This window comes from Urocampus carinirostris, chromosome 3 (genome assembly GCF_059441175.1).
Source record: "Urocampus carinirostris isolate Australia breed hairy pipefish chromosome 3, RoL_Ucar_1.0, whole genome shotgun sequence".
Classification (NCBI taxonomy): Eukaryota; Metazoa; Chordata; class Actinopteri; order Syngnathiformes; family Syngnathidae; genus Urocampus; species Urocampus carinirostris.
Genome location: NC_142351.1, coordinates 21131006 through 21148375, shown reverse-complemented (window position 1 = coordinate 21148375; position 17370 = coordinate 21131006). Strand labels below are relative to the sequence as shown.

The window sequence follows — 17370 nt, the reverse complement described above, 5'->3', positions numbered from 1 at the left end:
GTTTGTGACACGGGATGTTCGCAGCTGATTGCGGGACAACATACACCAAAAAGATATTGAGACTATTAACAATACTGCTCATGTTATGATGAGAGGGGGCTGATAATCGATATTTGTAGCCGATATTCATTTGCTGCAAAGGGTTAAAAATTAGCATAAGAAATTGTAATAATGCAAAATCATTGTTATAAATTCAAATAAAACACTAATTGTGTTTTGAAACCTTTTGCAGTAGACAAAATAGACATGACTAATAAGTGTGGTATTCCTCTGTATTCTCCCATAGCCACACAACACAATGTTTGAACTGTGTCTTACTTTGCAAACAGTAGTCAGATTTTAAATTCAATTCAGACATTTGTTTACACAGGGAAATTCAATAAAACCAGGGTTCCATTCACAATGGTTCTCAAACCTGTGAACCTCCTCGGCTCCATGCCCTTTACAAACTGTCGTATTTTCCCTTACAAAATACAAAAACATCTTACACCATTTTTTTTCCCAAACGTGTTTATTTATGTAGTTTAACATGTTATATTGTACATGTGTTTCCTTATATCATATATATTGTTAATTAACATTTTGTTGTGAGATACTGAGTTGCTCGACATGAATGAGCTTTATTATAAAAAAAGTTCAAAAATTAAGTAGCTTGGACGTTCACTGTAGAAGGAGAAAATACATGCAAATATAACTAAGTAAAATAATACATTTTCTTATTCAAATTATGAATTCATTTTCTGCATTAAAATAGTGAATTTTATCTCCGTGTCAGATGTCATGTAAAAAGCCAATCCTGGCTCACGAGCCTTATATTCTCGACCCCTGCGTTAACGTATTTAAACCATTTTTAATGCCTTGTCCTTCTTTGTCTTCAGGAGCGTCATCAAGAGAATAGACCAATCAGAGTTTGAAGGCTTCGAATACATCAACCCACTGCTGCTTTCCACTGAAGAGTCCGTATGAAGGAGACGAATTGTTTGCGTCCGGGCTGCCGTCTCAGCCGAAAGCCCCTCACCAGCGACCCGAAAAGGGGACCGACGCTGGCTGGCCTCGAGGAGAAACGGGCAAGGTCCCTTCCTGCACTTCCAGGATCTCGGCTTCCTCGTTCTTGCAAGAAGCACTCACTCCACTCAAAGGACATTCCATCTGGTTATGCCGTCTGACTCTTCTTTCTTGCTTGAGTTCCCTTTCCTTTATTGATTGATTGATCTGAAGCCCCTCGGAATGTCCGACGAAGTGTCCACTTCTCGTGCCTGACACCGTTTGTTTTCCCCGTTGCACATTTCTGAACGAGCCAACAGCTTCTGTAAATGACTTGAACATTTTACCTTCACTTTTCTTGATCTTTTTTTGGGTAATATTTCCAAACCTCTAAGGGGATATTAATTGAAAAAAAAAAGAATGTATAATGAATGGCAGTTTCGAAGTGATTGAGCATTGAAGGGTTCCATTCAATTTTATTCATGCCTTTGTGTTTCGTCCAAGACAGCAAAAGCTTTTTCTAAAAAAAAATTGATTTAAGAAGTGCCTCACAGCCATTTCTGTGTTACAGACTGCACTGACTTTCCTTCAGCCACCTCGTCCAAATAAAGCAGCAGCCTGTCATGTGTCAGGTTCTTACTGGAGCACAGCAAAGCGATGGAATCGTTTTACAATCAATGAAATCCGAAGCACAGGCGCTCTGGCGCAGCGTTGCCAAATCCGACGTCGGGGAATATTTCTCAAACCTGATCTGCCGCTCTGGTAAAGTGAGAAGCTTTCCTAGTTTGCACATTGGATGGCAGGGTCGAGTAAGTGACCGACGTCACGAAACGTTGTTTCAACCGACCGGTGGTTCTCAACAGTTGTCACACGCATTTAGTTGCAATTTGGGAAAAGCTTAAAAAATGGAAACTGAAGGAGAATGAACCACTCAAACTAAAAATATCGTTTTGAAAATGTGTATTTTTCTATTAAATGGCTTCTCCGAGTAGACAAACAAACTTGGCACCGATCTGGCATGTATAAAAACGAGTTCAATATCAAAATTTTACTTTTAAACCCATGAAAAGTGCCGTACTATTTTAAGAGCAGTTTGATCAGTTGCATCATCGAAACACCAAAATCTATTACCGTTGCTTGACGGAGCTGCTTAAACGTAGCTGATGGGTGTTCAACATTAGAATTTATTTTACTTAATTTTCAAATTAACTCAATAAAGGTACAGTATTAACTAAGTAATGCTACATTGTCATCTCCCAGCTATAACTCATTTCACTGAGTAAAATGAGTGTAGTGTGTAAGATAATTCCGATTCTTGCAGTTCTCATTATATTCTAGGTCAAGGGTGGGCAAACTACGGACTGCGGGCCTCATGCCTGTCAAGCTTTTTGATGCAGTCTGTAAAATGAAAATGGTAGGTTCCGACGTTTGGGGTTTAGGAATGGGGTTAGAGGGTTAGGATATAGGGGGTTAGAGATTAAGGGTTAAATGTAAATGGTCTGCATTTCAAGTCAATGAACACCTCCCAAGGCGCTTTACAATGTGCTTCACACTTTCCCCTTTTACACACTAACTAACCGATGGAAGCGTCAGCCATGCAATTAGGGTTAGATTTAGAGGGTTAGGGTAAAGAGGGTTAGGGTTGTATCTGAGACACAATTAAAAAAAATTATAAAATAATTTTCCCCCTCCAGGCGAGGCCCCTTTACCAAAAATTTTAGCCCAATGCAACCCAAGACTGAAAAAGCATCTAGGTGGTTCTTGGAAAACATCTGCATTGAATTGTATGATATCTTTACAAACGGGAACTATTCATAAGAGGACAAGTATGACTTTGAATGTTCTCATTTCTCTTAATGGGGTCCTAGCAAAGTTACACAGAAGGAAAGTTTATGCAAAAAAAAACCTTTCAACCAAAATAATATAAACTGGTACACCACTGCACTGAGTAGTTCTTTTGAACAGTGCTGACTCACCAGTTAAGAATCACTGGTTTAGAATGCAGAGCCTGGTACACTATACAAACACTATTATTTTTGTAAATTTGACTTTCAAAAAAAGCAAATTCGCCAAATACTTGATATTCTTCCGCTTGCAACCAGAGGGTTGAATCTATCCAACATTTTAAATCTCAAAAAATTGTGTGAGTGGTTGAACCGAGTCCGTGCAAACCCCACGGTAGGGTCCCAGTAGGCTTTTGCCTAAATCCATCTATTATTGCGTCAATTATTCTTTCCAACAAGAATGAAAAGCTTCACAATGTATACAAGATTACACACTAGAACGTTCACTAAAATGTACGTATTTGTACCCATTGGATCAGGGGTGTCAAACAGGCGGCCCGCGGGTCGGATCAGGCCCGCTAAGGGATTGAATCCGGCCCGTGAGACAACGCTGAGGGAAGCGTAAGAGAAAAACGAGCTGCAGGGTGGAATATGTCCACTTGATGTTGCCAAAGCCAGGTGCATCTCTCAAACGCTGTACTTGTATTTCTTTCTCTCTCCCTCACTCTTCCTCTCACTATCGCTCCTTATCTTTCACTCTCTCTTTTTCTTTATTCCTCTTTGTCTTTCTCACTCTGTCTTTTAACATTATTTTGCTCTCTCTTCCTTTTTCCCTTTCTGTTTTCTCTCCTTCTCTCTTTACCCCTTTTTCTTTGGATTTCTTTCCTTCTCCTACGATTTCTCTTTATTTCTTGTGTTTCTCACATTTTCTCTCTCTTTCTCCCCTTCTTTGTCCCGCCCTCTCTCTTTCTCTTATTTCTTTCTCTCTAATCTACGAGTCCGGCCCCCGAGAGAATATTTGTTCTATCGTGTGGCCGCTAAATTAACTAAATTAAGTTTGACACCCCTGCATTAGGTCAAAGATTGGATTATTTGACATGCAAATGCAATTGTCAGTGTCAAGTCTCATTAAAAGTAGGTAACACGGTCATTGAAATGGAATAAAATGAGCTTTGTTGACCAGCCTTTTTAAAAAATGGCTCCCTTTAGTCTCCCGTTCTTATGCACAGATATTGTACAGTTAAATTTCGAAGAATGGACACAATTCTGAGACGCTTGTTAATCTTCACCACAAAGGGTGCGTCACTTAAGTCTTAATAACGGAAATGAAGGCCTCCTGCTGGCTTTCTGTTATTTACAATTTATGTAGCCCGTTCACTGCCAATGATTGCAAAAGACGTCAACTTCATTTTGGATTTGCACTGGATGTAATTTGGGCATATGTAACTTCTTTCAGCCGACATTTTATTTCTCAACAGTTTCTTGTACTTAACAGCCTTCGAGGGAAGTTTTTGCAGCTGAATTGAAAATAGGAGGTAAAGGTTTTTGTGCAATGTCGTCACTAATAGCACCTTTTTAGTCTATTGAAATAAGGTGGTGGGCAAAGTGTGGCCCCTGGCTGAATCCGGCACACACATTGGCATTTTTAAGTCGTTTTTGTCCTGAAAGTGATTAATTGAATGGATTTGTTGTTTTGTAATCTGAATGAATTTGATGGATTTAATATGCGATTGATTGATTGTAATTATTTTAGAAGGACATTGTGTATTTTTAGCACCTCCCAGTGGTTAAAAAAACTTCATTCAAATAACAATATTGATTTGAAATAGAATAATAACGAGTAAGAACAATCATATAAACATGCATATTGTAAGAAATTTTTGTATTTATTATGCATTACATCATTACATGAGGCTGACCTAGAGGGGGTTGACATGATTGTCAGCCATTTTGTTGGCAAAGAGTACCCAATACCTTGTGAGGGTCTGGGCAAAAAAAAGAAAAATGTTGCAATTTTATCACTTTGAGTCCCCGTAGTTTATATTCTTCCTTGTGCTTTTTAGTTCCTGTTTTTGGTAGCTATACACAATACAGCGACATCTAGAGGTATATTTCTACACAGTGTCCCTTTAAAATGATATAATTATTAAAGGAGTTGTTTAACATTGAACCTTGGCTTATCTATCAAAATGTACTTTTTAACATGTGCAAAAAGAAATGTCTTTACAGCGGAGAAATGGTTGATAAAATCTGACCCTTGATTTTTTTTTTTGTTAAATACATAATAGGATTAATTAGTGAATCTTGAGTCAAAGGTTCTCATTTAGCTTCAGGCTTTGACATGCAGAGCAGAAGATAACACGGCAACGATAATGAAGCACTTTTGAAGCCACCTAATACACCCACTCGAGCAGTTTTGCTCATCTTGCATCTCATTTAGAATGTTTGCCCCCTCGAGGGACCAATGTTGGACATTTTGATCACTGAAATATCTGAAAGGAGGTACAGCACCAAAAGGAATTTCACTGTACTCTATTTCAGTTAAAAAAAAAGGACGCACTATGTTTAAATTCTATGCCACTTCCCCCCTTTCTTTGCATCTTTGTAAATATGTAAAGTAATTAAAAACAATATTGGTTTTCTGTGAAACGTTTGCTCCTTTGCAGTCATCTCTCAATGATACTTTACATGCTTATAACACACACTGTGACTGTCCATCCATATATTATCCGCACCGCTTATCCTCAGTAGGGTCGCGGGAGTGCTGGAGCCCATCCCAGCTGTCTTCGGGCAGTGGGCAGGGGACTTCTGAACTGGTTGCAGAGCAAAGACAGACAACTCACTTGTTCATTCATACCTAGGTTAATTGGCCGGTCCAAATTGTCCCTAACAAGCATGTTTTTTTTGGAATGTGGGAGGAAACCGGAGTGCCGGGTGGAAACCCATGCAAGCATGGTGAGAACATGCAAACTCCGCACAGGCAGGCTGGTAGCTGGACTTGAACCCTGAACCTCTACCAATAACCACCCATCCACTGTGCCGCACACTGTGATTGTCTCATCTCATTAGCTACACCGCTTATCCTCAGTAGGGTCGCGGGGGTGCTGGAGCCTATCCCAGCAATCATCGGGCAGAGGGCAGGGGACACCCTGAACTGGTTGCCAGCCAATCACAGGGCACACAGGGACAATTTGGACCGGCCAATTCACCTGAAATGCACGTTTTTGGAATGTGGGAGGAAACCAGAGTGCCCGGAGGAAACCCACGCAAGCACGGGGAGAACATACAAACTCCGCACAGGAAGTCTGGAGCTGGATTTGAACCCACGCAGGAGGTTCCCAAGACATGAACTGTGCCGCACATGTGCTTACCACTGCGCCGCCGTGCTGCCCCACTGTGATTGTATCTTTGTATATTTAAGCATTTCATTATTTAAACAGATTTGCAAAAGTCTCACTTCAAAAGATAGCAATTTCCACGCCATCGAGGCCTTGCAGGAAACCGTTGTGGAATCCTGCTCAGACCTTTATTTGCATTCTTCTCATAATGTCAGTCAAGCGGTTTGCGGATCCCTTTATGTGCGTTGATAAAGTCGTGTCTTCACGATGTCAGTTCACTTAAATACGTCATGCTACATGTCATTGGAAAACTTAAAGTCTTGGGATTCCACATATGAGGATTTCAAACTGTATCATCACAGACACATCACTATCAGTCTGGAACAAGATCCCTGAAAAGTATAAATCCAGCATAGCTCATCGATTATATTCCCGGGCAGTCATCGAATTAGATAATTGTCCGCAAATAGGGCCTTGTTACATCCGGGACTATCCAGTGAATCCAACCGTGTGAAATATTTACTCCAAACACACGACATTTAAATAAATAAAAACACAAAAAAATCCTCCTAAAGACATTCCTGCATCGTTTGAGGATCCTTGTTCTAATTAGTTTGTTTTGCTCCATAATTCCCTTTAAAAATAAACAGACTTTTTGATTGACACCACTATTTGCAAGCTTTTTTCCAGTCCTTAGCTTGCCAATGCCTATAAATGCATGTAATGTTTCCATAGTGCAGTGGTTAGCACATTCGCCTACACGGGTGGAAACATATGTTGGCCTGGAGCGGGATGGGCACCACCAGACTGTACTTGCCCAAAACTCACCGCAGGAAATGGTGCCCCTCCGTCCCTAGTAATTAAAGGATCCAAGCAACCGACCATTTAGAAAACATATGACTTACGTTGGCTTCAAAAAAAGCCAATAGTGACCGATTGACATATTGGTTAGCCAATGAAATTCCCAACATAAATTTATACCATTTTTCAGGGGTGTATTCAAATCAGAGCCAAAAATAATCGGGCGGAAATGCTCCCGGGAACTATTTCTATGTGCAAGTGAGAACAATAAGTGAGTGTTTTCTGAAAAGAGAAGTCAGACAACTCTTTCACGAAATCTAAAAATGGGCCAAAGTAAAATACACGGTTGCAAAGGTTTTAGGACTGTAAACTGGTTGTCTCCCAATGGCCACTTTTGGAAACGCTTTGAATACTTGTAGAAAAATGTGTAAAATACAATGTTTAGTTTTTCAGATTGTGATCTTATTTGACCTGGGACCAGGTAGGGCTCCATGTTATTTTGCAGCTAAGAACCCCATGCTACACTCTTCTGCAAGCATGTGATAGCTTAATAAAATGCAGGCGGGAATAAAAAACTTATATTTCTGTGAATTCCACCTTAAATGACTAAATGTTAGTAGCAATTGCAGTGATTACCTCGAACCCTGTGTTTCAAAAGAGACCACAACCCTTCAGATCAATTTACTATGGGATGTCTTGGATTGGGATATCAGGTGAATTTTACAGGAGCGTTAAGGTGGCAACCATTTTGGTTGTAGGGGCACCACTTCCTGTGGTGTGGTGGCATATTTTTGTGGGGGTTAGAAACAGATAGTAATGATTCCTATGGTTGCCAGTCGCAGGAGAAGCCTCATGATCTAACTCAGATACAACGTCTTCATAATTTGGTCGCCTTTGTTTTTCGGTGTAAAGCGTCTTCTTGCTCTTCAAAGACGAGCTGGACCTCAGCTTGACGGACACAGCGGCATGTAATAATACTGATACTCGGGAAAATGAATGTCAGGGTTCGTACACGTTTTTCATGGACAAATTCGAGCACTTTCAAAGCCAATTTTTACATTCCCCAGTACCATTAAAAGAAGACATGTGGAGTGAATTGTGTATTTTGCAGGGACACAACTATGCAGTATCTGCCATTAACATATGCGATTTTTAATCTTGTGTGTGCATCTATCCAGACATATGATCTTTAGACTTTAAGTCAATTGTAAAAATGAACAATACGTTTGTAAACATTTTTGAGACAGATCTCTCCCTATACAGACGCTGCCCGACCGACGAACGAGGTTCCGGACGATCGTTCATAAGTTGAATTTGTCTGAAGTTGCTTCAGTGCTATATTTTGTATGTTTAAGGTTTATATAAGTATATTTAAGGCTTGTAGGAGTAACCTGTTTTGTTTTGAAACTGAAAGATAAACGTTTAATAAAATAATATGCTCTATGACATTGCAAAGCAGGCGGAATGATGAAGCAAAGCTACACATTAAGCGTTGACATTCTGTGGTCTGTGAAGCCCTTTGAGACTCCTTGTGATAAAGGGCGTTACAAATAACCATGACTTGACTATAAAGATAAAGATAAAGTTGAGTTTAACTTACTTTTGGAAGAGTTAGGCGACTTTCTCCTGTGGTAAAAAGTGGACGAAAAAAAAGTAATCCAACCATTTTTCAACAGCGTCAAGCTTTCTTATTTCCCTCTTATTTCAAAAGAAACGGTTGGCCTCTTGTTTAAGCATTACACCAACCGTATCGAATGGATGCGCAAGATATTAAACAATAAAAACGTCGCTGTTCTTAGCGTGCTAGAGATACAGTGCAGTGTGTATACACACAAACCAGGAAGTAGAAGCCGGATTTCTTCTTCAGGGTTGATGCTGGGTGACCTCTCGCAGCGCCATACGCCGGTAGCGGCCGAAAGAAGCACCACAGCACTGTCCTCTACTCAGATAAAGGAGCACACAATACAAAATCTAACTTATAATAAAGTCCGGATATTTTTCGACATCCCGAATTATTTTTTTGTATGTACCGTAAGTAGGGGAGCGTCTGTATGGATGTTTGTTAAAAATGGAGCTTACACTTTCATTTGCGACAAGTTCCTCCCATTACAATTTACCACTGGGAAATACAACCTTAATTTCTTGCATGGCCTATAAAAATGTCCATAATTGATACGAAATCCTGGCACTAATACATATTTCATGGTGCCCTGTTTAGGTGTAGTAGGCACCTGACTTCTTGGGCGCGACCCCGTTGGGGGCTGATGACACTTCATAAGACAATGCCATACCAACTTGCTTATTTTTTTGTTTTTTTTCTTCTCATCAATTGTGTTTTTAATAAAGGTTTTTACAACTAGGAGGCGCTGAATGATTCACATTGAACTTTTAAATGTTCATATTAGGGCGGGACCTCAAACTATCATCCCGTGGGCCACAATAGGCCCCTTGGGCCGTGAGTTTGAGATCCCGGTATTAATGTATTGTACATATGTTTTTGTGCAAATATTTCATTGTTTCCTTTTACTAATTAGGGTTCGTGGTTTTTTTGTGCTTGGCCCAAATAAAAACTCGCAAAGTAACTGCTGCAACTCTTTATAATTATCAGAATAAAATTCCTGAGTGTACAATGCGAGTCAATGCTACATTGTTGGATGCAATGTTTCAGTGCAGCTGCATTTTTGTTGAATTATGTGAGTAGAGACCTTCTGCCGACTTCAAATCAAAATCACCAGCTCATGTCCACGTTCATCTCAGACAGACACTGAGCCAGGTGGCTATCACGGTCCATCTGGGAGGCCCTGTGAGAACAGTAAAGAAAGAAAACTGTTAGGAGGCACCGATATTTTGTTTTTTCCCCCCACATTTTGGAAGTTCATTAAAAAAAAAAAAAACAGGGATTCCAAGAATGCAGTGGAGCTGCATCAGTGTGCAAAAACACAGAGAAAAGCTTTGCAGATGGCACACTCACCCAACAGGGAAGACCATCAGACACATGGGGCAGCTGTTAAAATCCTCCTGAACTTCCTCTTTACTTTTGCTGTCCCTGCCTTCCTTTTCACTATCATTATCACTTCCTACATCCATCAGTTGACTGTCCACTTGTGTTGCTGGTTTCTTTTCCTCTTTCTGTTTGACATCTTCTCGTCTTTCTTCTCTTTGGACACGCGAAGGCCCCGCGATGGCGTCGGGGGATGTCGGCTCTTTTTGGGAGCATACCCGTCCCGTCAAAAAGTCATTCTCTCGCTGAACAGGAGAAAGCCCCGCGCTGGCGGCGTCCTCTTGGGCTGAGGTCTTTTGGCCAGAGGTGGCCGGGAGATCTGGACATAGACTGGAAGCTGGAGGCAGCTCAGAGGTCAAAACAACTTCTGGATTCAAGCCCTCATCCGATTCAAACTGTGACGTGGATACCTGAAATGAAAGCACAACGGCCGATGAAAGCCGGACACACATTTCGGAAATTGGGTCTAATTGACACCCATCTCCATTTTTCATTTCAAACCAGCTAATGCCCGATTAAGTTTTCGGAAAAAAATTATTATTTTTTTTTTATTCTACCTTTTTCTCCTCGCCATTATTTTTTAAACGTAAAATCAGTTCTAACAACATTATAAAGGACCCTATGGACCTCTATGGCCTGTTGTCTTCAGGTAGGGGCCATCACCACCCTAAACAATGACTCAAGACTGTGAAAAATATATATCGTTCGAAAATGGTAATTCAAATCTTAGTTTTCGACTTGTTTTATCAGGAGATTAATTGCTGCTAATGTTATTGCACCTTTTTTCCATTGCACTACTGTTACGATGCACTTATAATTTAGGCCAGTCTCAAAGCATTACCTTGTAAATATTTTCGCTTATGTGTTCTGACATTCTTTTGATGTGATTTTTCTCTTTTAAGTTTTTATTACGCGTTAATCCTGGAAAGCAATGTCTTATCTTGTTGTAAACAATGTTCACTACGTTGTTATCAATTACAATAAAGACAATACTAACTCCAACGTTTAAGATTGAATTTATTGCGAGCACCCCTGCAACAACTCTGTGGACATTTACAGATATAATATTCCCCAGCAGATAATTTATTCAGGAGGTTTCTGCCATTAAAGTAGGGCAAAATGTTTGAACCATAAGAAAATAATTAACAGTCGTTTTCATATGCATGGGGTGGCTTAACTTAATAGTAAAAATAAGCTTTGAGACACTTATAATACGGAATCTGCAATAATAGACGAATACAAAAATGAAAATAGTAGTTTTACATTTTAATACTATCATTTTTAAAGCAGACAATTCTCTAATGTAGTAGTGATAGTTGGATGAACATTTAAAGGTTTTCATTTTAATAAGGATATTGATTTGAATAATGAGCAAAAGTACATGAACTATCATACAAACATGCTTTTTTTTTTTAAATCTCCTCGGAAGTCAAGAATTTTGGATTTATTTCACATAACTTGAGGCTAATCTAGAGGGATCTGACTGGTCCGCCATCTTTCTGCTACAGGTTCCCCACAAAACCAAAAAGTTTGTGAAAGACTGCCCCAAAAAAATAAGAAAAATGATGCGGTTTGGTCTTTTTGAGTCTCTGTTGTTAGTGTACTTCCTTGTGCTTTGTAGCACTTGTTTTACATTGCACTAAACCTTAACGCAGCATCTAGTGGTCAAATATCACACAGTGTGCCTTTAATGTGCTCAATAAAATATCAAATAACAGCATACAAGTAAAATATTTTGAGTTTCACATCCCTAAGCGACACCTTTAACAACTGAGTCAGGCAATGGCAATGTTTTTGGTATTTTGAGGATGCGAATTATAAACTGTAGCTCTTAAATTGGAAAGCTACTTTTCATTGGTGAAAGAAGTGCAAAGTGTAGCACTCGTTTTCTGTTGCACGAAACAATACTGAGACATCTCGTCGTCAAATATCACAGTGTACCTTTGAGAGAAAATCAACTTTGACACACTTTTACATTATTCAGCGCTACAGCGATACTGTACCTGTTAGAAAACAAACAAAGATGTAAACAGCATGCTCAATGATAGTCCTGATCTTATTTAAACGAGGATGATAAAGCTTTAAAAAAAGGGGTTAATACTAAAGAAACTGTAAATGGGTGTAAATGGGATTCATAGAGCGCTTTTCAAGTCACTGACCTCCCAATGTGCTTCACACTTACCCATTCACACACACTCACACACCGATAGCAGGGTCAGCCATGCAAGGCAACTCCCTGCTTATCAGGGGCATTAGGGATTCAGTGTCTTGCACTTCGGCATATGAAATTAAATTATCTGAAATGATCTGCATTTATATAGCGCTTTTCAAGTCAATGACTTCCCAAAGCGCTTTACAATGTGCTCCACATTTCCCAATAGCGGCCTTGTATTGCAGCGATGTAAGACGCTAACCTGCTTATTGGGGGAATTAGGGGTTCAGTGTCTTACCCAAGGACACTTCGACATGTAACACGGATGAGCCGGTATTCGAACTGGGATCCCTTGATCCCAAGACGAGCGCTCTATCTCCTGAGCTACTGCCGCCCCCAGTACTGACATATAAAACTTAGACAGGGAAACAGTGAAACTACAAATGTTTTTGCTGTATTCAGGGTTTGCAGGGTCTTTTTAGAATAGAATAGAAGAAGAATAGAACTTACTTTTATTGTCATTCTTTGTAACCATGCACACAGAACGAAATGTCGATACACCTGACCCGTACAGTTAAACTGTAGTGAGCCAACGCAGCCGCAGCCAAACAGGGCGCTGCCATTTTAGACCCAACTGCTGTGTTGGGAGTCATTAGGTGAGCAAACCCCCCAATTCCAACCCTTAATGCCGAGCGCCAAGTAGGGAGGCAATGAGTACCAATGTTGTAAGTCTTGGGTATGACTCGGCCGAGGCTTGAACCAGCGACCTCCCAGTCTCGGAGCGGCCGCCCTACCATCTAGGCTAACGAGCTTTAATGACCTTCGAAGCCAATTTTCTACAGTGGAACCTCGGTTCTCGACCATAATCCGTTCCCCGTTCGATCACCGAAATCATTTTTCCCATTAAAAATAATGTAAATCGTTTTAATCCGTTCCAACACCCTGAATGTCTACCTTGAATGTTTAACGTAAACATAAAGCTAACCCAGGCTAATCGTACGTTCGCGTCATCGTAATCTTCTGTACAAAAGATTACGCTAACATGAACGTGTAAAAATAAAAAAATCTGGTCGTTTACAAGTCATTTAGCACCCGGGTCTCCACAACAAGTGGTGAGCGGTTCATTGGAAAGGGGGCTCCGTTCCAACACCCTGAATGTTGGGCTCCGTTCTAACCCCCTGAATGTTTACCTTGAATGCAGAAGGTTGAGGAAAATCGGGAATTTCTTCCCAATGCTGCTGGTTGAGGTACGGCAGAGCCGAATGGAGCGTTAAGGCCCACAAAGCTTCCGTAGCAGGGAGGTGCTTGTTGGTCCACCAACGAGAGCTGGAATCAAACCTAAGTGCAGATCGCAGAATTCGCTGCAGTTAACTATTGTATCGATTTAAATATGCTGGTCGTGCCATACATAAGAAAATTGCGTATACATTATGTCACCGTTTTTAAACATATACAAAAATAGCCATTACGGCTACAAAAAGATAAAAAGTTAGTAATGGGCTTTTATCTGAAATATGGTGATAATGAATGAATCGATCATCTCGGTCAGTGTTTTTCAAGCAGTGTGCCCCAAGACATTGTCTAGTGCAGTGTTTTTCAACCCCTTTTGAACCAAGGCACGCTTTTTTTTCATAAAACACACCATCTGTCGAAAATGTTTGAAAATTGAGTTATGTCAAATATTTCACTGTACTACCTCATAAGTAGCTAATTGGTATATATAAAGAAGATACTTAAAAAAGAAAGATGTGATTTATTTATGTTTTCATTTTTACCGCTTTGTTAAATAAATTATGTTATTAAATGTACTGTGCTACTTCATGAGCAGATAATTACTATATAAAAAGTATATAAAAATCTACTGCCACCTACTGATATGGATGACTATTACAGTTCCTCGTATGGAGATAAAATACTGAATAATGGCCTGATTTTTTTGGAAAGATAAAATTGGACAAATTCCAGCAGTACACTAGACAAGGTCTCATGGCACACTAGTGTAGTCTAGTATACAGTGTGCCACAGGAAACTGCCCAATGTTATCTTTGCAAAAAAAGAAGCATGCCATTGCTCATTATTGTTGCTTTCTTTCAGTAATGCGCAGAGGCAGATTACTTCTCCTTTTTATACACCAATGATCTGCTCATGAGGTCGTGGGTGGTTGGTTGGGAGCTTCCCTTAACCACTAGGGTCATAGGGGGCACCATTTCCTGTGGTTTATCTTTGGCAAATACAGACTAGCGGCCCCCATTTCTTTTCATGCCAACAAATGTTCTGGTCTCGCACTGGGGACCTTTCACGTGTGAGGCGAGTGTGACAACCACTGAACTACAGAAACATATGAGCTAGTATATTTAATAACTTATAATAATAACTATATTGAATAAAGTTAATAAAAAAAAGTTAAAATGTAGTTAAAAAAAGTGATACATGTGTATCACTGGTGATCCCAAGAGCCAAGAAGAGATCCGCAGGTTCGAGAGCGTTCTCCATTCGGGCCCCGGTGCTGTAGAATGCTCTTCCCACTGAGATTCGATCTGCAACCTCAGTGGAAATCTTTAAATCTAAGCTTAAAACACACTTCTATTCTATAGCATTTGAATAACCTATATTTTATGTTGACAATATCTGTGTATTATTTGCCCTCATGTAGGTTTTAGATCAGGGGATGGTGCCATAATAGTCTGTGGTTTGCAATAATCTGTGGTCTGTGCAGCCCTTTGAGACTCTTTGTGATTAAGGGCTATACAAATAAACATGAATTGACTTAAAAAGGATTTTGTTGCACTGGCAGATATTTTTTGCTAATTTTAAATATTGAGCTTATTATACTTGAAAAATAGCTTAGAATACAGCAAAATCCAAACTTGCAGCAAGATTATTAACCAAGATGATTAACTAGTATTACCCCCCCCCAAGCACGGCAGCGCAGTGGTTAGCGCATATGCGGCACAGTTCATGTCATAGGAACCTCCTGCGTGGGATCAAATCCAGCTCCAGACTTCCTGTGCGGAGATTGTATGTTCTCCCCGTGCTTGCGTGGGTTTCCTCCGGGCACTCCAGTTTCCTCCCACATTCCAAAAACATGCTGAATTGGCCGGTCCAAATTGTCCCTAGGTGTGAATGAGCGAGTGAGTTGTCTGTCCCCGTGTGCCCTGCGATTGGGCGTCCCCTGCCCACTACCCGATGATTGCTGGGATGGGCTCCAGCACCCCCGCGACCCTACTGAGGATAAGCGGTGCACCTAATGAGATGAGATGGGAGATGAGTCCCCCCAAGCCACAGTGACCACAAATGACAAGAAAAACTTACTACTGTTAATTTAGGCCATATGATAATTTTAAGTTTTTTTTTTTAAAGGGGAACTTGTGTTAGGAATCAATTTCAAACCGTTTCAATAGACAAGATTTTTGATTAATTTGGTTTTGGTTACGCGGCACAGATAAAGGACAAGTAATAATAATAATGGATGGGTAAACCATAGAACTGTGTGCTAATTTAATTTGTCTAACACTATAAACACAAGTCATTTGGTTGGATCAAAGGGACAGTGTGTAATACTTAGCACCCCTCATTGTAAAACTAACTTTATTCAATAAGAAAAATTGCATTAACTATCATGTAAATGCATTTTTTTAAATGCTTGTTGTTGGTCGAGAAATGTGCATGTATTTTTTATCGCATGAGGCTCACCTAGAGGAACCTTACATCATGGTCTCCTATCATGTCATAGGCTTAAAAACACGAGAAGAGAAATTCTGCTGTTTGGTCACTTTGAGTCTCCGTACTTTGTGTTCTTCCTTGAGCTTTACAACACTCGTTTTGGGTTGCATTACACCATAGAGCGGCATCTAGTGGTCAAATATTACACAGCGTCCCTTTAATGTATTTTTTTAAATAGCATTTTTAGGTGTTATTTTTCTTTCACATTAGTCACTGTTATTATTCTCTTACAACAAAAAGAAATGCAGACGTTCCACAGTACAAACTGGCAACCCCTCGTTTAAAAAAAATGTCAATATTCACAAAAAAACATTGCTTGATGGTCCGCATTCGATTAATATTTTATATATGTCACTCCTACCTGGTCACATTTGTCTTCCTTGCTGTTAAACGTTTCTTTTCCAGAGGGCCACTAAGAGTGGAATGGTTCTCTGAGGAATCCTCCACGAAAAAACTGCGTTTATTCAAACTTTTAGACTGTGAGAATTGGGCGGCCATGCTTGTACCATTGAGGGTTACATGGCGCTAAACTTCCTTGTTTGAAAAGTGACGTCATTGGGATTCGTCCAATCCAAGAAGGTCTAGTGCGAACCAGAAAAGAGGGTTCCCCGGGACACGGAAGGAGAGCGGGGGACATATACTGAATACAGAAGACCAGAAAAGTCGAAATCAATCATTTAATTCAAGTGTAAAAACACAAGTGTGTAACATTTTATGACTAGAATTAGCTACATAATTTATAATTCTAAAAAATCGAACAATTTAAAAACATTTATATTGTATTAAACAGAGACCTTTTTATTTTCTCTGTTTACCTTTTTTTGTGAATCTGTATTATCTTTAAATGTATGTATGTATGTATGTATGTATGTGTGTATGTATGTATGTATGTATGTATGTATGTATGTATGTATGTATGTATGTATGTATGTATGTATGTATGTATGTATGTATGTATGTATGTATGTATGTATGTATGTATATATGTATGTATGTATGTATGTATGTATGTATGTATGTATGTATGTATGTATGAATGAATGAAAACTTTTATTTCGAACATTAAAATAAAAACAGGACAAAAACAATGAGTCAACCACAAAATAATGTCACATAACATGTTCGGGTAGTCAGAAGCAGATGCTTATTTTCCCTACCCTTTTATCTTCCCTATTAAATACATTTTACAAATCCTCCTTTCCTCTTATGTCTAATATAACAAAATCACAGGGATATACTTATTACACAGGTCAGATATCAATAATTATAATAATTACAATAATCACATATTTTATACACTAATCTTCGTAATACCCATCCCTCAATGTCATAATGCGCCTAGTTACCAAATGTCACTGCGACACCAATGATAATAACAATAATAAAAATAAACATAATATTTATAATAACAGTTCTGATATAATAGTTTGCAGAAGTCAATGGAAGGAGACCAAGAGGAAGGCCGCGATTGACGTGGATGGATGGTGTTATGAGTGCACTGCAGGAAAGAGGTCTAAATATAATGGAAGCTAGAGCTCTTGTTGGTGATAGAAAGGAGTGGAGAGGTGTTGTAAAAGGATAGTGGGA

General features: G+C 39.5%; 2 protein-coding genes across 2 annotated transcripts in view; one reads left to right on the top strand and one right to left on the bottom strand.

Annotated features, from left to right (window-relative positions):
* The window catches only part of prkcz (protein kinase C, zeta), an 80440-nt gene extending 78812 nt beyond the window's left edge, over positions 1 to 1628 (top strand). The window contains exon 18 of the mRNA XM_088330997.1: positions 879 to 1628. Coding sequence (XP_088187123.1) covers positions 879 to 966 — 88 coding nt within the window. The 3' untranslated portion in view covers positions 967 to 1628. The remainder of the gene's footprint in view (positions 1 to 878) is intronic.
* Positions 1629 to 9486: 7858 nt separating this feature from the next.
* Positions 9487 to 16344, bottom strand: LOC148369079 (uncharacterized). Its single transcript, XM_088330998.1, has 4 exons — positions 16145 to 16344; positions 13251 to 13398; positions 9879 to 10318; positions 9487 to 9708 (listed from the first exon to the last, which is right to left on the bottom strand). The coding sequence occupies exons 1-4, from the start codon at positions 16279 to 16281 to the stop codon at positions 9636 to 9638; spliced, it is 798 nt and encodes a 265-aa protein (XP_088187124.1). The 5' UTR covers positions 16282 to 16344; the 3' UTR covers positions 9487 to 9635.
* Between the last annotated feature and the right edge of the window lie 1026 nt (positions 16345 to 17370).

Bases quoted from the DNA above. Each gene is read 5' to 3' on its own strand.
- LOC148369079 (XM_088330998.1), bottom strand. From the start codon at position 16,281: ATGGCCGCCCAATTCTCACAGTCTAAAAGTTTGAATAAACGCAGTTTT. The intron at 13,399-16,144 runs GTAGGAGTGACA...ATCTGCACTTAG, and splicing joins AGGAAGACAAATGTGACCAG to GTTTGATTCCAGCTCTCGTT. The intron at 10,319-13,250 runs GTAAACATTCAG...CTTTCATTTCAG, and splicing joins CTCAACCTTCTGCATTCAAG to GTATCCACGTCACAGTTTGA.